Genomic DNA, 24137 nt, shown 5'->3' on the forward strand with positions numbered 1-24137 from the left:
GAGTTAGCCTGCGAGTTTGATGTGGGAGACATGAAGAAGCAAAAGGAAACCCTCATCAAATTTTCTGCTAATTGTGATCGTTCTTCGTCCCGGAAATCAATGAGAACATTGGACTATGCAAATCTAGACAAAGCCATGATACGGTGGTTTAATAAAAAACGAGCGGAAGGTCTGCCCAATGTGCGCTGAGCAAACAAAACATTTTCACGATGCACTTGGCCCTAAAGCATCTTCTGGCTGGCTTACGCGGTTTAAGAAACGCTATTCACGGAGAGCGTCTCAACGCAGACACAGGTGCTGCTGAAAAGTTCACACAGGAATTTCAATCATTCATTGAAAAAGAACAGCTTGACCTTAGACAACTTTACAACGCAGACGAAACAGGGTTGTATTGGAAATGTTTACCTTCCTACAAGAACAGCAAGCCCCAGGCTGCAAAACATCCAAGGAAGCGTGTGCTAACGCAAATGGTGATCATAAATTAAAATTATTAGTGATAAGGAAATCCAGAAAACCCCGTTGTTTTAAACGAGAGAATGTACCTTTGCAGTACTACCATCAAAAGGCAGCGTGGATGGACACACAGATATTTAGGACAACAAGTGACGGCCTACGTAATTAAGCGCCTTCTCATCCACACGAAAGTGAACTTAAAGAAAGTGATATTTACGTGAAATACCTTCCCCCTAATGTAACTTCTATTCTCCAACCTATGGACCAAGGCGTTATTGCTGCTTTAAAGAAGAACTACAAGTCATCTCTGTTACAGCAATTGGTTGAGGAAGGCATCGATATTCCAACATTTTGGAAGGACTTCAGTTTGTTGGATGCTCTTCATTCAGTCAATAAGTCATGGGACAGAATTACTGCTGCTATGCTTGCACGATCATGGAAATCTGTTCTAGGTGAAGAGCAACATTTGCCAGCTTCAGTGACGATGATATTTTGAACGGGCAACGTAGTCTTGCTACGATATCATTACTGAAAAACCTGGATAAATGCCAAGATGCAGAAGAAAGTGACATTATTGAGTGGTTAGACGTCGATAAGGGTGATTATGGTTTCAGACATGAAAGTGAGGAGGATATTGTACGGAATTTGACGGTTGGTGAGGAAGACGGAGTTTCAGAAGATATCGAGTGCGGGAGTGATGCAACGGAAACTCCGGAAGTTTCTCACAGTCAAGCTAGTGTCTGTAAAGACACACTTATGTCTTACATAGAAAATAGAGATGAATTTTCATTTTGAGATGTTGTTTCCTTGAGAAATGTACCATCAAAAATTAGAAAAAATGAACAATCATCTAAGAAACAAAGAGTGATGACCGATTTTTTTCGTTAGGTTCAAATGTTGGCATAATCCACATGGCATTTTGTAATTTTTCTCTAGTGTCTCTTGCAATACAATGTGAAGTGTTATAATTATTTTCTGCCTGTTCATATAATACATTTCATTATTTTAACCTATGGTTTTGTTTTTACCAGGCTCAAAAATTACTGCGAATAATTTGCGGTTTTCGATCTTTCACGGAAGTGCGTGCATTAATTTCCACGAATTATCGCGAGTGGGCTGTATATTAATACTTGTAAATTTTTTGTTCATTACTGGTTCATGTTATCACTAAACTCGTATTATTGACAAGTTTACGCAACGTAAATAATAATGTACGTATAAGCATGTTTTAAGTGATTTGATAGAATCTGAGGATGTTCTTCTAGAATGAAACATGTCATTCTTTGTATGATAGTGTATTTTTACAGGTATGTTTATAGTGTTATAATTATTTATATTATAATTGCTGTGTGTTTGACAGACTGAAAAGTTTTTATTACATTTTACTAGCGGTTGACATAAAAGAAGCAAAATCCCAGATATCAGAACTTCAAAACATTGCAAATAAAATTTGCCTCAAAATATCATTTGAAAAACACAGAACTCCGAAAACCAACACAACTAATAGAAGTTACCATAAATGGTAATAAAATCAGAATAGTAACTCAGTTTAATTATCTCGGAGAAGTAATGACAATAACCTAAATGAAAAAGTCTCCATCCAAACAAGAACAAATAGATTAGCTAAAGCACAAAAATTAACATGGGATATCTGTAAAAGAAATGTCTGTCAATAAATGCAAAAATAAAACACTACAACACAGTTATAAAACCAGAAGCTACATATGCAGCAGAAACACTTTTTCACCTGAATAAACAATCAAAGACTGACAGGCTAAAGAAAATTGAAAGGAGGATTTGAAGAACCTACATCAACAAAAATACCAGAAAGATGGACAGTGGTGAATAATACCCAACAAAGTCGTGTACAAGGAGCTAGAACCCATTACAGATTACTAGTACAACACAATCTCCTCTCAAAAAAATATCACAACAGAATATAAATGGATCAGAGAAGTAAGAGAGGATCTAAAGGAAATAGGCCTTACGACAGAAGACACCACAAATAACATAAAATTGAATACAAAACTCAAAAATACAATCCTCCGCTTTACCCTTATGCGAAACAAACCCACAACATGCACAGTTTCAACTGAGGAAAGGGCACGACGGTCAGAACTTCTGAAGATGTACTGGGAGGACTGCAAAGCCCGAACAATCCCTTTATAGAGACCTGAACGATGGACCGACTAAAGTGATCTTATGCGGTCATAAAAGAAGAAGAAGAAGAAGACATTACACTTTTCTAACTCATTCATACGATCATCCAGTCATACAAGTTAGTCAGCTGCATTCAGCAGGTAGTCTCGGCAAGCAGTCTTAAATGTAAGTAATGAGGTGGTATTTCTGACACTGACAGCCAGGGAATCACAGATTCAAGAACCCGTCACAACGAAAGAATTGTTGTACATAGAGGATCGATGAACAGGAATAGAAAGGGAGGAACCATAGCTGGTATTACTGATGTGAATGGAGGACAAATACTTAAGCAGTGACGCAATGTATAGTGGCCTGTCTTCAGAGGGCAGTTTATAATCTGTATCAGTATGTGATACGTAAACCTCGGATTTTTGGCAGCTAAAAATTGTATTTTAGGTGCCTAAAATAGGCTCTCAAATGTGTAAAAAATAGGTTCTAAAAATATGTTTTAGGCAGCTTCAATTTTACATATTTTAATAAGCACTGATCAATTAAAATACCATTTATATTTTTCTAAATTGGTAATTACTCTAAATGCATACTAGTAATGCGGCAAATAACATGTTAATACAATATTTCACATACACAAATGGTTCACCACATTTTTGAGTTTTTGTCTCTAAGTAATTAAAACATTGAATTACAAGCATGTTACTGCACGTAATTTTATGCACAGGGAATCACTACCGCTTTTTCTAGATTTTCTGTTGGGAAACTACACCGCTTGTCCGACAACACTAGCTTGTAGGCTGAGAAAGTACGCTCAACGTCAACAGAGGTTACAGGGCTGTATTTTAATTTTGGTACAAGACGTGGGGAGATGTCACGTTCAACGTTAGTTTTGCCAATCAAAACATCAGCCACAGCACAAAGCGTTGACAGTCCTGGGTTCTTCTGTAGTACTTTACTAAGCTTGTCCCGAATTCTATCCCCAGCGGGGCCTGGAGCTAAGCTGATATTTTTTCTTTCACCTCGTCTAACAAATCCAATTGTTCGTAAATAAGTCTCCCGGAAGACTCAAGTGCAGAAATAACAGGGACCAAGAAAGTATAGTGGGACCTGATGTAGGCAATTTCTTGAGAAATGGTTACATCCTTTAGAACATTTTTGGCATCTTCATTTAGGGCGAGAACAAAACTTCTGATTGCATCAAAATGTTCGCTGTAGTACACAATGGCCTGAAGCCAAGTCCTCTAGCACGTAAGGATGGGTTCAGGTGGCAGTGAAAGATCAGTAATTAATCGCGGAATAAACTGGATTCGTGTGGGAGCCTTTACAAAAATTTTCTTAGTGGAGGAGATCATCTTGTTGACTCGAGGAAATTCGGCACGTATCTGCTCAGCCACGCGATTCATAGTATGAGCAAAACAAGTGACGTGAATCAGAGCATGGTAAAATACTTTCAGCAACTTAACAGCACCAATCATGTAGGCGGGTGCATCAGTAAATATAAGAAGCACCTTATTTTCGTCCATGTTATTGGGGAAGAGCACCTTGAGACCTTTATTTACAAACTGAGCAACGGTCTCCTGATTGGTTTTAGTTAACTGTCTGCTGCAGATCAAATATGGCAAACACGGCGTGTCAGGATCTAATTTTCCAACTATCAAGTGGGCAATATAACGACCTAGAGTGTCAGTAATCGACAGAGATCCAGATGTATGAGTCTCCTATATCTTCCCTTATCCGCCTGACTGTGTCTTCGTAAAGAGTGTCCAGGTAGTTTTTTCTTAAAGTTGATTCCGATGACAATATTTTTGTAAAAACTTTTGAAGGAAGGATTTTCAAGTGAGTTGAAGGGAATATTTGCCGACACGAGCTATGCATAAGTCCGCATGGAATTCATCTTTGCTTCCCTTATTTAGTGATTCCGTTGTTAATAATCTTCTTTTAAGATTTGATTTTCTTTGCAGATTTTCCTGATGTTTAATCCCCTGGACATGTTGACTAAGATGTGATCGCCTTTCACTGGACACCTAGAAACAATGACAACTATAAATAGTCTCAAATATTGTGTAAACCGTGCAAGTATATAGGCCAGATGAAAATATGCACAGAAGACTATTCAAATTCATAGGGCCTTGTAGCGCTTCCCGATCCCTCCAGTAGACATGCACCCTGGACCTTTAAGTGATGCAGTAGAGGTAATAATTTGATGTGACTAATCCTATCCTGGTCCAGCCTTTGTAAGACAGACCCTCCAACGAGGGTGGGCGGCATCTGCCATGTACAGGAAACTGGCTGCTTTTGTTGTGGACGATAGTATTGTGTGTGAGTTTCAGGAATATTTTGGATAGTACAAATATACAGTCCCCAAGCCAGGGGAAATAATCATTTAAGGTTTAAATCTTTGATCCGGCCGGGAATTGAACCAAAGGCGACTATGCTGACCATTCAACCAAGGAGCTGAAGATGTGAATTGAATTCATTTCTTTTCCTGTTTTGTTATGTTCGGTTAGATTATGTTGGCCAACATTTTTGTTACTACCGATACCGATGCTCACGCATGGCTGAATTCTGTGTTTCTTCCTCCCTGCATTTACTGTATGCTTATTAAAAAAATGCTGTATATATTTTTACAATGTGTATAATCTGTCATACACTTCTACAATTGATAAAAGTGCATATCTAATTTTCTTACAATTTCCACCTCGTATTTTTAGGTTCCCTACGGCAGCAGGATATTTTCATATTTCAATACGTTGTACTATTATTCCTCTTCTAAAACCTGCTTGAAAATTTGCCTTTCTTTTTGAAACGAATAGACCTTACAGTACCACACAAACATGGCCAGTTTTTAACAATTCTACTACTGTGACATCATTCTTGTAGACGTAAGAAAAGAGCAGACTTCGAAACTTCAGCGAGCGCTTAATTGTTGCCTTAGATTTATTTACAGTCTGAGGTATGATACACAGGCAACCCCATACTATCACACTATTGCATGACTGAAGCCTAATAAACAACGAACGTATCACTAGACCTCGGATTTTAGGCAAAAACCTATGTTGTTCCTTAAGAGATAACTTAAAATGAAGTTATATTTACATGTTTCATGTATTTATAAGGTTAGAAACGGTGGAACTATAGTGCCTAAATTGGCGTTAGAACCTATATTTGTCTATACTCCTATAATTGGTATATTTTATCCCAAAATCGATTTAAAACGTTTTTAATGTAGTCGGAGAAACTTAAATATTTGCCGACTTGTTTTCAGTATCTTCAATAGCATTTTCTTGAAATTCTTTTCAGACAAAATGTGAAGCTGTAAACCAATTACCACTCCCCGAAAGTCCTTAAGAACAGAAGTCGTTGGGACGCAAAAATCGGACTTCGAATTACGTGATTTCGAATTAACCGCCAACACGTACCTCGGAAATGCCAACCCTTGCGGCCTAACAGTATATTCTAAGACCCGTTACTGCATGCACTTAACCTTGATTCACAGTTTAAAGCTCTCAAATATCATGGAAAAAACTATTTCCAAATGTATACAACAAGATGCATTTACAGTAACCAATGCACTTGGATAACTCGCCGGCAAACATAACCTCACACAATCAAATCAAAAGAAAGAAAACATGATTGAAAGACGAGGAGAAATCTATACTGGCTCCCCTGTGCAAGTGCTTTATTAATTGGATTACTGTACTGTATGCATTTTTGATGCCTTGTGCTTGCACGGAAGGTACCCGATGTCCTTAAAACATCGCGGCTTATCGAACTTTCGTATGACGAGGTAAGAAAGTCTCTCGCTTCCGTCCACATTACAACAACAGTACAGTGACTATACTTGTACGATTTCCCGCCATGGCATTTCTAAGACCCATTAATGTATGCAATCACCTTGATTCTCAGTTTAAACTTTTCAAATGCCATGGCAAACACTATTTTAGAAATGTATCCAACAAAGTGCATTTACATCATTCAGATAATGCTCTTGTCTAAAACAATGACAAATATAACTTCACGCAACGAAAGGAAGAAAACACGATTCAAGGACGAGGAAAAATTATGCTGGCTATCCTGTGCAAATGCTTTATTTTTTGGATTAGGCCTACTGTACTGTCTGCATTTTTAGATGCCTTGTACTGGCATGGAAAGTGCCCGACGCCCTTCAACATCGTGGCTTTTAGAACTTTCCTATGACAGGGGAAGGAAGTATCTCGCTTCCGTGTGCACTGTGCACTGCATAGCAACAAAGTACATTTGCCGGCTGGCAATTCTCTCCTTTAAAACCATTAGTCCATTTGGTTTCAGCATTTAAAAAAATAAAACAAACGAACAATGTAGTTTCATCGGCATTGACAATATTGGTGCGTACGATACGAATTGATTATAGGCTATAAGCCACGCTTTTTCGCCAACTGTCTACATCGCCAAAGTTCGCGGATTCTACCTCTCCGCACACTGCCTGCTACGTGACATTGTGAATTATGGCGTTCCTAAAAACTCCGAATACAAGATAATTACGATTCCGCTCGAACATAGCAGATATGAAGCACACTGTAGACACGCCGAAGTAGGTGAAAGTGCGCAAAGTTACCCCTTCACGTTCCGGAAGACGCGTTCTTTCATGACGCGGAGAAATTTTGAGTTTAAATTACTCCGTAAAATACTATTTTTTTTTCAAAATGTAAAGGCAGTTTCGAATTAAAAGTCTGAATTTCGATAACGGGACTGACATTGTTCTTCGAATTACGAATTATGCGTATTTCGAATTAAACGATTTAAATAACATGCAAAACCGTGCCTTATGTTTCCGGAAACGAGAGCTGCTTCGAATTAGGCGAGATTTTGAATTAACCGATTTCGAATTATCGAGGTTCTACTGTATTTGTTTGTTCTTGAGAATCCTTTTTTTCTTCTCTATTTTCAATTTGCTTCTTGTAATATTCAGCTCTTCTAAATCATTCTGAACTTCTTTAAACCAATTATTTTTTGTTTTACTTTTCCAAAAGTAAGTAAATAGTTGTTTTATTATCCCATTATCATTTAATCTAGAAAGATGACAGAAAAAGGCAGTTCTTCTTTTTCTCATCGTATCTATTATAGATTCACTTTCCCTATAACCCACTGCATTAGGCAATAATCTCCATTGTCCATCCACCTGATGTTTTTTATTAATGATTGTTCTGAGTATCCTTCTGTCAACCTTTTGCAGTGTATCAGTTGTTGCTTTGGTGTTCAATTTAAACAGTGTCTCACAAGCATAAGTCGCTTCAGGTTTAATGACGGAACAGTAATGTTGAAGTTTAGCATTTATTGAAAGAGATTTTTTCTTGTACGTTGGCCATGTAATTCGTTGTGCTTTTTTTTTTTAACATAAATGTTCTGCTTTCTATTGATGATTTTTCATTGGTGTTCCAAGTTATAATTTCACCGAGATATTTAAATTTATTCACAATTTTAATTTGTTTGGTATTGACTAAGGTAATGGTTGGTGCTGTAACAGGGAAGGTTGGCATTATTTCTGTTTTTTCATACGAAATTTGCAATCCAACTTTTCTTGCAATGTTATCAAGTTCTTCTATTTGCAATCCAGCTTCTTCCATATCATTAACAAGTAGTGCAGGATCATCAGCGAATGCTAAACAATTGAGTCTTATTTTTCTGCCAATCGTGATGATAGGTTGACTCATCTTATTCCATTCCCGCATGATTTTTTCCAACACACAATTAAACAATAATGGTGAGAGTCCATCTCCCTGCCGAAGTCCAGTATTAATGTCAAATGGCTTTGAGAGTTCATTTCTAAATCTGACTTTAGATTTAGTGTTCTTAAGGGTAATTCCAATAAGGCGAATAAGTTTTGGACATAAACCAAATTCTTTTAGGATATTCAATAATGACTCACGATGGATACTATCGTACGCCTTTTTAAAATCAACAAAAGTGATAACTACCTTTTTGTTTCTAACCCTATGATGCTTCATAATCCACTTTAAACTGATAATTTGATCTGGACAACTTCTCCCTGGACGAAAGCCTCCTTGGTATTCTCCAAGTTCACAGTCAAGTTGTTCTTGAATTCTCATGTATAATAACTTTGAAAAAATTTTGTAAGTGATATCCAGCAATGATATCCTCCGATAATTGTTGGGATCTGATCTGTCACTTTTTTTATTTAAAGGGTGTATTATCGTCGTATTCCACTCTTCGGGCATTTTTTCAGTATTCCAAATGTCTATGAGGTATTTATGTAAATTCTGAATGGTTTGTGTATAGTTTTATTTGAATCCGCCTTTTCAATACGCTTATTCGTGATGGAAAACTATTTATTTAACCATGTATGTTTCGGGAAGTCAGCCATTCCCTTCATCAGTGGTCAGTTCAAAGAATAAAACAATATAACACAATCTTTTGTTTTTACACTTCAAAGAAGTATTGTGTCCTAATACACCATATCAATGAATAAAGAAAACTTATGAAATATTATAAAAATGATCAATACATAAAATTTTGTTGAACTGAATGAGAATACTTACATAAATTTTTCTTCTTTATTTCTTCTTTTTGTCCCTTAAATGATCATATGCTAGTCTATACAGTGGGTTATCTTCTGCACTTCTCTCATTTAAACTTGATTCAAAATTATTTTTTTTGTGTAAGATAAAAAAACGGTCATGAATTTTCCGTTTTTGGCTAAATGTAATAATTTCATGTCATTAGAAATGTCTGTAAATTTATGATTCTTTTCAACCATATGTTCTCCCATTGCCGAATATCTTTTATGTTTGACTGCATTAACATGTTCTTTGTACCTTATAGCCAAACTTCTTCCAGTCTGTCCTATGTTTGGCATGTTAATTTCTAAATTCCTGATTTACTAAATATACATTTATTCTCTATCTTATCTGAATTGAAAATTATCTTATTAGTATTATTATCCGTTTTGTATGAGACATTGATGTTCTTTTTCCTGAAAAAGCCAGTTGATAAGAGTGCTTATTTCGGAAAGTTAGGACTGCAGATTTCTTTTTCTCCTTTCGTTTTTTAATTAAAGTTGTTTTTGGTTCATTTTTCACTTTATTTATCATTCTATTAATAAATCTTTTGGAATATCTGTTGCTACGAGCAATTTGGTGGATTATATTTATCACTCTGTTATAATTCTGCTCTGACATACAGTAGGTATGTTCATAGCTCTATTAATTAAACTGTAAAATGTTGCCTTTTTATGTTGACCTGGATGATTGGAGTCATTTCTGATAATAGTATCCGTTTGAGTAGCTTTTCTGAAGATTTGAAAATCGAAATGACCAGAATTTCTAGTAATTGTTAAATCTAAATAATTTAACGTCCTATCATTTTCAGATTCCATCTAAAATGCACTTGTTTATCCAAAGTATTTAAATACTCTAATGTACCATCAGGTTTAACCTTTTGTTCATCGATAATAACAAATGTATCATCGACGTATCTCAACCCTGTAATCAATCCATCTATTTTATCCACTATTTTATTATATTCCATGTAATCCATGAATATGTTTGCTAAAATACCTGAAGTCGGCAAACCCATTGCTAGGCCTTTAGACTGTAAATTTTGTTGTCAAAAACAAAATACAGTAGTTATTTTCCAAAGTAAATTCTAGTAATGTTAAACATTTTTCAATTTCCTCCTTACTTAATTTGTTGTGTTGCATTAAATTCTTTCTTACTATTTTTATAGTATCTACGATAGGAATGTTGGAGTATATATCTTTGATATCCAAACTATGTATCGTGTAGTAGTCTGTTAGCTCAATGTTTTTAATTCTGTTACAAAAGTCAATAGTATTAATTAGGTGCATCTGGCTATTAAACTTATAGTGTTGTTTTAAAAATCTTTGTATGAATTTGACCGTCTTATATACCGGACTATTTCTAAAATTAACTATTGGTCTAATAGGGAAAGGCGGGGCAAGGGGAAAGGGGTAGGGCAAGGCGAGAGATCGTGGGTAGGTCGTGAAGGAGAGGGGGGAGGAGTGGAAGGGGGGAATTAAGGTGGAGGTGAAGGATGTGGGAAAAAGGATGGCTGCTGAGGAAAGTTGCTGTGAATATTAGAAAAACTGAATTATGACTTGTTGGTTTGACGCTTCTGAAAATGGGAATTAGAAGGTCAAAGAGGATATTTTCCCGCCCCTTCCTTTTCCTTTGAATCTCACAACAGTTAGTCGGAAGCACACACAACAGTAGGCCACACACTACATGCTGTATTGAGAGGTAAGTCTCATATAACCTATGCCATTTAACTAACACACTCTCTCCTTCAATTCATTAATTTATTTTATCTCATTTATTCAGGTTAACTTCATGGGCACCGCAATGAATTGCAAATTTTATACCAGACCCAATGTATCTGTTTTAACCGCATCTTCATGTGCTGTCCTGACAATGTCCAACAACATTTCAGCATGATTTAACAAGCACCACGAGAGCATCTCATTTTATTATGTTGATTGATATTGAAACACCATCTAGCAGTTCTGCGTCAGCTGCTGGTTATTTACAGCGGCGTCCAATGACTTGGATACGGCTCACACCACTCAAGTAGATTTGGTGATCGACTACGGGATCAACATTTACCGGTTACCGTTTACAATTGAATTAGTAATGATTAGCAGTGATAGAACTAACAGTTCTGTGAATATTAATACATGAAAGAGTCACGATGATGACCATACTCAAGAGGCAAGAATTTAGAACCTAGTTATTTCTTATTTACTCATAATTTCATCCCAGTTTTTTAATGTCAATTTGTATATATTTCTTTAATTTTTTTATGTCAGCTGTGTGCATGTACATTTGTTTAGTTATTAAATGTTTTACATTAAGGCTGAAGATGGCCAGGCCCGGCCCGGCCAAAACTAGTCCCTAGTTAATGTAATTTAGAATATTGCATGTTATAGTATTGAAAGGTGGACCATTACAACATTAATTAATCATTATATGCCATATATCGGAGATGAGTGGCAGCACACATCACAACAAACAATGCTCAATGGAATGTTATTGTTGATCAGTTTTTTGAGCTTTCTATATGATAGGTCTTCACACTTAGTTTTCTTCCGACTGTCATATTAGGGAATCTAATGTAAAGGGAATCCTTCTTTCGTCTTGCTTCAAGTGATAATTCCTTTATGATTTCTTTCTCATTTTTATGATCTTTTTCACAATTTTCGAGATGGACAGGTGACCACGCGGTTTTACACCTTAAGACAATCCTGACAAAAACCATCGCCAGTTAACACAATTGAACAATATTTCCTTGTTAGCAATGCTCGGCATTTGTCAGTATGGTAAAACTGTATAAGATATTCTCTGTAACTTTTGTTATGTAGAACCAATAACATAGGTACTTAAAATTAAATTTTTTAGGTGTTTTTCTGCAAACTAATCCAGCTTGAATAAAAGAATGTATAGACTAAGCTGTAGTGCTGTATTCCATTTTCATTAACTTAGTCATTTAGTATTTATCGCTAGGGCCACTATCAACATAGATTTTTGAAAATAAAATTTTAGACCTTCCCCTAAACTATTATTTGGCTCAGCACGAATAAAATTTTTATAGCTTAGATTGCATTTCCTTGTTCTCCGACTTAACATACCAATTTTCATCACATTCCCCTCAGCCCTTTTCTTGTGATGTGCGTACGTAGTACACACGTACATATATACAGACAGAGATTATGGAAAGTTAAAAAGTTCATTTCCTTGTTACTGTGGACACAACCGATAAGGAAGTACCATTATTTTTTAAATTCTGAGCAATTTACAGACAAAACTCTTCTTTCTTATAAATATATGGGGCCGATTGCAGAAACGGTGTTTAGATGGTGTCTAGGTTAAACTGCCTAAGTATGGCTGCCGTATTACAGAGGCGTTATCTATCACTTGGACACTGTCTAAAACTGATGTTCAACCGGCCATGTTTAAACACTGCCGAGAACACTGTTTAACCTCAAATGAGAGGAGTGAATCACAATCGGAGGTTATGTACCATGAAACATGTAATTTGTATTATCACGTTCAGACAATTCTGGGAAGAAAGGTTAGTCCAACGACCTCTCTGCTCTCTGTGGGTCGCCCGCTGCAAAAGCTTAAAGTAAGATTTTGCTTTTCAAGAGACTTGTTTCTTGAGACTGACAACTTGACTACAATTCTTGGCAACTGATATGTTTTATTATACATGGGGTCGCCATAAGACCTATCTGTGTTGGTGCGATGTAAAGCAAATAGGGAGAAAAAAAAAAAAAAGGGGGGGGGGTAATTTCCATGGAATTATAGGACACTTTGACTACATACATGTTAGAATTACTTGTCCCAGTGATAAGAGGGCTGTCGCATCAACCAGGAGGGATTCACTTACATTTACTGCCAAGTAAGCACACACAATTGTGAGAACTAAAACTAAAAAGTAGGTTGTATATGGTTTATATATCTGTAATCACCGTGCTAATTCAGATAAGTCTTCGGCAGCTATGAAATAGGAAAAGGCAAGTAGTGGTGATGGTGGTGATTATTGTTTAAAGAGGAGGACTGGGGAAGAAGTGCCGTGGCCATAATAACAGCGCTACTATTTGCCTGGTGTAAAAATAGGGAACTACGGAAAACAATCTTCAGGGCTGCCAATGATGCGTTTTGAACCTACGCTGAAGCTATTTAGATTACACTCACCATAACAACACTACACTTCCCCATACGGTGGCGTGTCGATAATATTATAAGATTTAGTTAAACACCAGCTGAAAATTGTTTATGCAATGTAAGATCGTGCTCGATTTAGGCGTTGTTTAGGTAGACATCTAAGGCTTAAAACTAGTCATCATTTCTGCAGTCGGCCCATAGATTCTCAGATTCTCAGTGTACTGATTAATTGCCACTGTGAATTATTTACACAGTGTGCTTAGGGCTACTTTTCTGTTTACATTGAATAATTAAATCTAGTTTTCTCATCTCTAACCGGGTTTCTTGGACTGTATGGTTCATCACTTCCTGATTTAACAAACTAGTCTCGACTGTCTTTCCAGATACAGCTGCAGAATCCCCATTGTACAGTGCACAAATAAAAAATATCAAAAAAGATGGACAATAGTTGATAGTGTGGCAAATGAAGTGGTATACAGAGAACTGGAGCCTATCACAAATACTATATGGAAGAAGAGGATCTTTTTTTTGTGTGTGTCCCATTATAAGGAACCAGACTGCCAAGAAAAATTATAGAGAAATTCTATAATATGAAACAACAAGTAGAATGGATTAACCCTGGAACCGGCAAGCGGTTTACCTTAAAACAGCAAGCATTTAGGCGAGGTTTTGCAAGCAGCTTTAAAAAATTTCATAAAAATGTTGTTTTTCAATTTATTTTTATGTATAACAAGTCATTTTATTCAGAAAAGGACTAAGAATAATATAGTAGGAAATTAAATTTACCAATTTAGTATCCTGAAGCAGTATGGGTGAAGTATCCAACACGCTAAGTATTCCAAAATAATCCGAAAGTTCTGGGCAATGTGTACGTAAAAAGTAATATTATATGACAACTTTACTATATACAAAACTTGCACAATTTTATGCTTATTAAAAATATGTAGAATGGTTTCACTACATTAAAGTATTGTAAAGTAAAATAGAACTGAAATAACACAAGCACATTGCACCAACACGTGAGTCTACTTCGCGGTGGCCCCTCTTTCTTCCTGTTCTAATTTATTGTAGTACTGTTGATGGACATCCTGGACACCGGAAGTGGGTGCGTGACTCTTTTTCTGCAGTCGAACAGTGGGAAGCGTACGAGCTGATGTCTCATTCTCCTGAAAGTCCAGGTGGAATGTTTTGAAGCGTTTCTTCATCTACAACACCTTCGACAATACTACCCATGTTCAAGGGGCTTGTCAGTGGTATTCAAACTATAGAGTATGTAGGCATTTGCCAACAGGTTATAGAATATTTCTTTCCAGTTGAAACGTTTTAGTGACATGACTTAAGAAATATTTGCAATTTTGAAGTGCACCTCTATTTTTTAATGTAGTTATTAGGGTTCAGACCCATATTTATAACTAGCGAAATTATTGTTTTTCATTTCTGTAATGACAACCCATCTTTGCAGACGAGAATATGGACCCATATTTCCGGAATTAGTTTTATTTCGAATAATTTCCTGTGCGTATTTATTAGTTTCAGTCACTAGAAGATTCCATTGGAGAAAAAAGTAGAAATATGTTGGAGGAGGACTGTTTCTCAGAGGGCAATTTCGTATACCTGCGTTTCGAACCTTGAACTTCTCTTCCATTTTTATTTCTGACTCTGGAGGATAAACTCTTGTCCACTTCGGTTCTGTTTGATCAACTGCATTACTGTCATTATCATTATTATCATCAGTGGCTGGTTCATTGTGTTCCATATCAGTGTCGAAATCACTTAACTTAGGCTCATATAACTCGCCACTACCTGACGAATTATTGTCAAAATCATCGTCAATTCCTTCTGAAAATACGTCACTATCACCTTCGCCGTCCAGATCAAACAAACAATTACGAATTTCACTACTTCCTGACAATTCACTCATTTTGCACCACAAAAGCTAATGCACATCAGACAACCACAGCAAGCACAACAGAATGACTGTCTGCAAAGCGTTCTCGTTTTCCCACGTGTATACCGCACACTCTTTCACACTAAACTACTTCAGAATTGTGCTGTATTTGTAGAGTAGAGTTTCCTCTTCAACATGATGCAAGATATGTCATAAAGATGTTGAGTGTCAAGGCACTATCTCAAAATTAGTCAGTGCTGGCGTAATGGATCTCGATAGCGACTCTGCCGGTTGAGTAACAGGGAAATGAGTCGCAATTGCGACGACTGCCGGTTCCAGGGTTACGGAAATTAGAGAGGATACGGAAGAACTAGAAACAACTCTGGACGATTTGCAAAGCAAGACAGAAAATTCAAAGAAACTGAAAAACATAAAAATAAGATTTAAACAAAAAATAGGCAAACGACATGCAATCGAAAGGATATATGCAGATCGGACATATTGCAGTGAGTGAATTAAATTAAATTACATTTTTCTAGTATCAGGGGTTCAAACTTCGTCACTATGCATCAGAAAAAGGCCTCAATATACGCTTTGCAGTAATGGTTGATTTTTGGCACCATTTCACGACAGTGGACCCGTAATTCCAAGGCGGCACCATTTCACAGAATGATCAGAACTAATGAAATTTGGAGTGAAAACCTATAAAAGATGACCAGAAAATGATTGGCTGAAGTGGTCCTATGAGGCCTTAAAAAAAGAATATACAGAGGGTTCAATCAGTGTCACAGTAAATCCAAAATCACGTCATAATTATATACTTTCACGTTCCTTAATAGTAAAACATGCTCATAATGTCATATTCGTACATATTACAGTGAGTGAATTAAATTAACTTACATTTTTCTAGGATCAGGGGTTCAATCTTCGTCACTATACGTCAAAAAAGGCCACAATATACTCTTTGCAGTAATGGTTGATTTTCGGCACCATTTCATGACAGCAGACCCGTAATTCCAAGGTGGCACTAGCGTTATACAATCAATTGGATAAAAACCAATTGATCTTCTGTATACAGTACTTATAGGAAACAGATGGAGATCGACAACTTACCACGTGGATAAAATAGCTACTGAAGTGTATTCTAAACTTTTTACTGCAGCCTTTGTCAGTGGAGGATGAAATAACAATGGCAGTGTCATTGTTGACAAGTAGACGCTGTTGTGAGATAAAGATTGAGAGAGGGGATAGACCTGAGCAAAGTTGATATCCAACTTCAGAGCGAGAGAGTGGGAAGTTTAAGGACTTAAACTGTAAAATAATCACTAACTGTGGTTCGACGGGGACAGATACTGCAGCCACAGAGTGTAGGTAGTAGAAATCTGGTAGATGATATCGGATGACGACCTTGTACTGAGAAATATATTTTGTTGGTAATGGTGCTGGGTATATCGAGATGGCAGGTCTTGAAATTGCTGTGTTCACAGGGGAAAAGAGGTGGAAGAAGTTTGAGATTTGGTGGATCTTTTTTTTGTGAGGTGAGGATCAGAGAAGATGGAATGCTTGTTTTATTGATTTTGTTGAGACCGGTATGAAATGTGGTTATAAAGGGTACTCGTTTGGGTTTAGTTCGTGTTGCTAAACTTAACCATAATAGGTTAATATGGTTGTTTGATTCTGTATTAACTTGTCTGAATCTGTTACAGAACTATTGAAAATAGTTTCAGTGAAGTCATCACTGATGAAGGGAATGGATGATTTTCCCGAAACATGTATGGTAAAATAAATGGTTTTCTATCATTATAAGGTGTATTGACAAGGCGGACTCAAGTAAAACTATTTTAAATAGTTCTGTAATAGGTTTAGTTCGTCGACACAGTTTGCTCCAGATGGCAAGGCTGAATGTGTGACGAGGAGATGCTGCTGATGGCTGGTGGATTTGAGCAAAGTCAGTATATGGAATCTGTTCTTGTATCAGTTGTCAGTTGAGATCTAGTCTTGTCAACACTGTTGTTGACTTCAACTGTTCTTATTCTTTATCCATGATTAGAGAGCTTGCTCCTTTCACAATGAGATTTTAGAAATGACTTCCTTTATAACAGAGCTGGATGGCTGCTAGTTCCCACTGTGGATCAAACCTGGCACAATAGATGACAATATCTTATGTTGTATGATATGTCTGGTGCCACATTTGTATTTGTTGTTGGTAAATACTTCATCCTTGGTCTATTCCTGCTGTTCTTAGCCACTATCAGTCTATCCTCCTCTCACCAGCATGATTCAGTCGTCTGTCGATCCTGTGTTTGTGAACTTCCTCTCGTTTCTTCTTCCGATGTGTCTTCCTTTTTGGTTAGATCATCTTAAATTTGTTCCAACCGCCTCTCCTAGTACTTCATGGGAATCCGCATGTGCAGCCATCCAGCACTCTTTTGAGTTCACCTGCATGTCCCTTGTCATCTTCTACATAGCTGATCTTAGAAACTTCATTTCACATGCATGTGTTTAATAAACCACCCTCCAAGCCTCGTCCCAGGCTGTACTTGATTCCATATATCTTCATTTTTAATCCAGTCCAGCCATTTGACCTTCTGCGTTGGTATTTACTTGGTTAGAGATTGCAGGCAGCCTAGATGACATGAGTGTTGTTGTTTTTTCAGGAGGGTCTGTTGTAGACACACCAGATAACTGCACTGTCCTTGTAACGGATAAGGTTCGGCGTACATACAAGTTCCTTTGCATAATGGGAATGGGTAAACCTGTCGTATCACTGGAGTGGCTTAAAAGAAGTCGCCAGTCTGGGTCTTTCCTTGGTAAGTACAATTGTAGCAGCTAGCAAAGTTCAATACTGTCATACTACTTCTGTAATGATGAATATATCTTTCTTTGCAGATCCTTGGCACTACATTGTAAAAGATTCGGAATCTGAAATGAAGTTCAATTTCTCTCTACATGATTCATTGAAGGTAGCATCGCAACATCAGCTGTTGACAGGGTACAGTGTGATGGTGACGAGTAGTGTGAAACCACCACCTCAGGAAATGAAAGGTCAGTAAAACCTGCCCGAATTATTTTTACCTTAAATTAAGGTTTAAGCAGAACACATACCTTTTTTTTTAAATATTTGTGTGCATTAACACGTTCACTAGCTCGATAGCTGCAGTCGCTTAAGTGCGGCCAGTATCCAGTAATCGGGAGATAGTGGGTTCGGGCCCCACTGTCGGCAGCCCTGAAGATGGTTTTACATGGTTTCCCATTTTCACACCAGGCAAATGCCGGGGCTGTACCTTAATTAAGGCCACGTCCGCTTCCTTCCACTTCCTAGGCATTTCCTCTCCCATTGTCGCCATAAGACATATCTGTGTCAGTGCGACGTGAAGCAAAATTTCAAAACAGAGGTAAGGTTCAATACTACTGAACAGTTGGATAACCTTACCTCTGTTTTTGAATGTAAATCTTTTTTCAATACGGACCATTATGAAGTTTTTGACGTTAAGTAAAGCAAAATAGCAAAAAAAAAAAACAAAAAACAAGTTCACTACTGGCCATTTCATAGCAACATCGTATATATATATATTGGATTATGGCAAACTACGTCAAAAATTAAATAATTGAAAAAGAGGTTCAACCTATTCCTTACATAAAAGAAAGGAATGTAGTGATTACATTCTTATTTAATAGAGATTAGAAATGGGACCGGTTTCGACCCTAGTCCAGGTCATCGTCAGCCGTTCAAAACATGAAAAACAAGAAAAACAATGCATATGAAAAAGAATAAGTGAACTCTGGATCGGTATAAGATGAAATATAAATTGATGATGGGGGTAGAAATTGTGAGTCACTTAAAATAAAACAGTACGTAATATTATGAAAGGCGTTCGAGACCACAGCGCATGGATGTGCCGCGCTGATCACCGAGAGCTGGCAGTTCGCTTCTATAAATCTATTCGTCTGCGACTTCAAAATATTTATGGATCTTCATAAGTTGTTCGATAGTATTGTGACTTTGTACCTGACAGAGTGTAAAAACTGACCCATTTGACCGTTCTCCACTATTCATAAACATTGAGAGACTTTAGTTATCATTGCGTGTGCCGTACTACCTTTCATAATATTACGTACTGTTTTATTTTAAGTGACTCACAATTTCTACCCCCATCATCAATTTATATTTCATCTTATACCGATCCAGAGTTCACTTATTCTTTTTCATATGCATTGTTTTTCTTGTTTTTTATGTTTTGTACGGCTGACGATGACCTGGACTAGGGTCGAAACCGGTCCCATTTCTAATCTCTATTAAATAAGAATGTAATCACTACATTCCTTTCTTTTATGTATTGAATAGGTTGAACCTCTTTTTCAATTATTTAATTTTTAACGTTAATACTTTCAATACGGAACAATGAAATTTTTATCTTTAAACTACGTCACACATGAGTGTTACGGAATTAGATAAACCTAAGATGCTAAAAGCATACTGAACTTCGAAACTTGATATTTTTATCACCAAATGCCTTAAGGCACTGAAGAATTATTATCCGCCTTAAGTCGGATACGAGAGTAAATGTTTTAACATGCATAGTTTACTCGGTGACTAGAATAAAAGAAGATGATATAGTGTAGATCTGTTTTGCTCATAATAGTGTAGGAGTAAACTTAATCTAACCCTAATGCTGGATGCCTCAGAAACTTGGACAATAAACAAAAGTTATGTAAAGCATCTTGATGTTTTGTGGACAGTACTGCGCAAAGTAGATCAGAAGGGATCTCTTATAGTAGTGATTGGCAAAAGACGTCACACTTTAGACCGTTCTCACGTGATGACAATTTACCCAATGACAACAATAAAACAAGAAGATATACTAGACTGTAGATCTGTTTTGTTCATCCCTCCATTCCACGTTCATAATAAGGATAACTCATGTAGTCATTTTCAAATTCGGAAAATTTGGTGTACGGTTTGCGATATGTGCCTTACGCGGAACTCAGGAACATTATTGAGGTCAGAGTGTACAACAGCACTGATTCTTTCTTTTGTTAGTCAGACTTTCTAACAAACTCCATGTAGTCTTGAAACGCGGCTGATAGTGGGCTCCGATCCCACTGTCGGCGACCCTCAAGATGGTTTTCCGTGATTTCCCATTTTCACGCCCGGCAAATGATGGGGCTGTACCTTAATTAAGGCCACGGCCGCTTCCTTCCAACTCCTAGGCCTTTCCTCTCCCATCGTCGCCATTAGACCTATCTGTGTCGGTGCGACGTAAAGCCACTAGAAAAAAAAAAAGAAGAAATCTAGATTATTCAAGCTCTCTATCTGTTGGCAACGTCATTAGTGCAAACAAAGAGAGCCCCCACAATACAATCCTCCCAGCTAGTTTCTTCCTTTTAAAATATGCACCAGTGACTCTCTGCGATGTTCGAATGGTCCTTGTCAACCTACGAGGGAATTTTATCAGATCAGTGCCAAAGCATCACATGGAAAACATGAGGAACTATTTGATGACACGCTGTACCTTACCATTTGTGTGTTTAAAGATAGATTCTATATTAAATTTATTTAGTAACATTTTCAGGGCATGAGGGCAACAGGAAATTAGAGATAACAATACATTGTGTAATTTACTCTGTGATTGACAGTGCATAACATAATTTTTAAATATTTGATTATGCCTTCCCTACTGTTGTCAAGATTATAAAATAGACTCCTGTGTATAAATTATCTAAAGCAACAATGATGACTTTGATAAAAAATATGCAGGTAATAATAATATATTTGGAACTAATAAAACAAAGAAAGTCAACCCATAAAATCATCAGATAAACCAGAAGCAAAGATCTTAAAAATACCTTACAAAGGATAGAGGAGAGTTCTAACAAAAACTGCAGTACATAACATGCTCCCAAACCATATACAACCTCAAGACCACAATAGCAGTAAGTACACATATAAATTCTCTTACATGACTTAAGACATTCCTTCAGTATATTAGTATCACTCACGTCTTACTCTTATCTTTCACAGATAATCTTTACACTATCACACAACTACAAAAAGGAAGGAGCCACCACTCTGGTTTAATGCCATACAACATTACTTAATACGGCACAGGACATCATGACTCATCTTTTAATGTAAACAACTGGATTTTATATATGGCAAGTTGCAATTTCTACACTTCCATCCAAGCCTCAACTGAATCCACACTACTTCAGTATTTTGACTTTTAGAGATGTTAAGTGTTTATTACCCTTCGTGTACGTATGGTGACAAAAATCTTTTAAATGTGATATTGGTATTTGAAAGTGTAACTCATATTACAATTCAAGCTATTGAGTTTTTAATACAATGTACAGTTGTGGACAACTAGACTTAATAGCAGTCAAACTGAAGAATTAAGAAACAGTGCAAGCCATAAACTCAAACATTCACAAGCATGAAAGTGTTTCACGCATTTGTTGTTTCATTTTATGAATATTTGTAAGTTAGTTCTAAGTTTTAGGAATATTCACTTCTCATAGATGTGCATTCACGCATGACAACATATACTTAACTTCCAATGTGATGAATGCCCTACTCATGAGTACAACCTGGCATGTTGCCGTCACATGATATTCCTCTTTAGATATGGTGATGTTTGCAATTGCACGATATGTTATATGTAGGTATGTGTCCAGCTGAGTATGACCCACTAGGTTTGAAACCGGTCCTGTTTTTTATTAACAAGAATAAACAAGTATTGCTTAGGTGGAATTCTTTTCCTCTTTGCATTTGAGAGATACTAATGACGTGTCACTTTCCTGGGACTGAGGAGATGACAGAAGAAGAAATGGTTGGAACAGAGACCAGAGCTCGAAGAGCAGGCTGGAACTGTGCCAGCAGAATAATAAAACATAACCATGTAAAATGGACAATCGACTTGTTTCATCCTGTAAAGGCTCCGGGGCCAGATGAGATACTTCCGATACTCCTACAAGAAGGACGGGAGATACTCGTCAATGCCTTGACGGACCTCTTCAGAGCTAGTCTAGCTTTAGGGTATGTGCCGAAATCATGGTCTGAAGCTAAAGCAGTATTCATAACTAAGCCTGGAAGGGTAAATCATGCCCAAGCCAAAGCATACAGACCATTATGTTTAACCTCCTTCATGCTGAAAGAAATGGAGGAAATTCTGGATATTTTTATTTAGCGTATGGCCCATACAATCAGGTTTAGTACAGAAATAAATTATATACATATTTACATACAAGAAAACAATGAACAAGAAAAGACTCCTTACAACGGAATGTTAAGATCATTGATCCACTGTATTGCTTCTGGAGTTGACATCAAACAAAAATCCACTTTGCTGCCTGTGTATGCCCGTGTTTCACTCTCTCTGACAATATGGTGTATGGTTTGCCATGCAGATCCGCAGTTACACGCGGGTGTCGGCAACTTGTTCCATTTAAACAGCTTGTCTCTCCATCTGCTATGGCCTGTTCTTATTCTGTTTAGAGCAGACCATGTTTTACGTGGTAGCTGGAATCCATTTGGAAGTGTGGCATTCGAGAACATACTGTGCAGGTGGATCTCCGTTGCTGCTTCCCACCGTCTTTTCCACTCTGTAGTTGGGTTGTAGCCTCTAGCAACCATGTCTAAGGCGCTCCGTAAAGTTGGATGGTGTGAACGTAATCTGTTTTGGTTTATAGTTCGTAGATCTTCGTGTACAGGTAGATTGAGGTTCCTTAAGATTTTATTAATCTCCTTGATGAGAGCGGTGGATCTGCGTAAATCAGATGGCATTGTTCCAGATAAAAGCGGGACCCAATGTGTTGGCGTAGATCGAATTGTGCCAGTTATTATGCGCATGGTATCAATAAGTCTACTAGTTATCCCCCTTCCTATACTTGAGCTCGACACTCGATATTTATTTCGTCACTTTCATTAATAGAGTAGACATGAAATCGGTGTTGCTTGTATTGCTCTCAAATCTTGAAGTAGATTATACAAATTAAAAGAGTGGAGGGTTTACGATGGTATAGCATTTCATATCATAAGTCGCGCCAATCAATCAATTGGGCATTTAAATTTTAAATACATCACTCCGAAAATTGCATTGTTGTAATGGCGGTTACACTGCATTTTTAAAATAATTTCACTATACTGAGTGATACAAGCTGCACATGCAACATTATTGAATGTGGGGGCAGTACATTTTGCACACGTAGTACGGTATTTGTATAAATAGAACTCATCAACTGCTTTTTTTTTTAATCACTTACATACACAATTAACCACAGTTAAAAAATGAACTCTTAACACTAATCACTCTTAAAACGCATTATTCCATGAAGAATCTTTCTTTTTCCACTAATATAGACATACAAATAGATTATCAACAGCTCCTTTACACCATTTCACCATCAATATCTCCTATACTCCCTGAGGTACAGTCTACACCACAGACATCTTATATTGCAACCATAAATCATAATAAAAGGAACATTTTTGTAAATATAGTCCATTAATACTATTACATAATTTCACTGATATTTACTACATTTTTATTTACATACTACGCACTTCGATAGATCTGGGCCCTATAAATGAGTAAGAACAATTCCAATAACACAAAAGATGTACATTGATTAAAATTATGGTACAACATAATGAACTGTCTGTCCACTTATAGTCTAAACATATCACGGTAAAATAGGCTATCTCAGCTTTAAAAAAGTCTTTGAAAACATGATTTGTTGATGTTGAAAGACAGTGAGGTAACCCTATAGAGGGTAAAAATGATATTAGCATAATTACACTTGAAGTACTTAAGTATTATTATGTGAGTTAATATTTTAAAAATACTGTACAGTAGAATGTTCTTAAACCGAGCTCGATAGCTGCAGTCACTTAAGTCCGGCCAGTGTCCAGTATTCGGGAGATTGTAGGATCAAACCCCACTGTCGGCAACCCTGAAAATGGTTTT

At 36.9% G+C, this 24137-nt stretch overlaps 1 protein-coding gene across 1 annotated transcript in view; it reads left to right on the forward strand.

Annotated features, from left to right (window-relative positions):
- LOC137502198 (mediator of DNA damage checkpoint protein 1-like) overlaps positions 1–24137 on the forward strand; it is a 256189-nt gene that overhangs the window by 178130 nt on the left and 53922 nt on the right. The window contains exons 8-9 of the mRNA XM_068229239.1: positions 17829–17981; positions 18061–18216. Coding sequence (XP_068085340.1) covers positions 17829–17981; positions 18061–18216 — 309 coding nt within the window. The remainder of the gene's footprint in view (positions 1–17828; positions 17982–18060; positions 18217–24137) is intronic.

This window comes from Anabrus simplex, chromosome 9 (genome assembly GCF_040414725.1).
Source record: "Anabrus simplex isolate iqAnaSimp1 chromosome 9, ASM4041472v1, whole genome shotgun sequence".
In the NCBI taxonomy this organism is placed as follows: domain Eukaryota; kingdom Metazoa; phylum Arthropoda; class Insecta; order Orthoptera; family Tettigoniidae; genus Anabrus; species Anabrus simplex.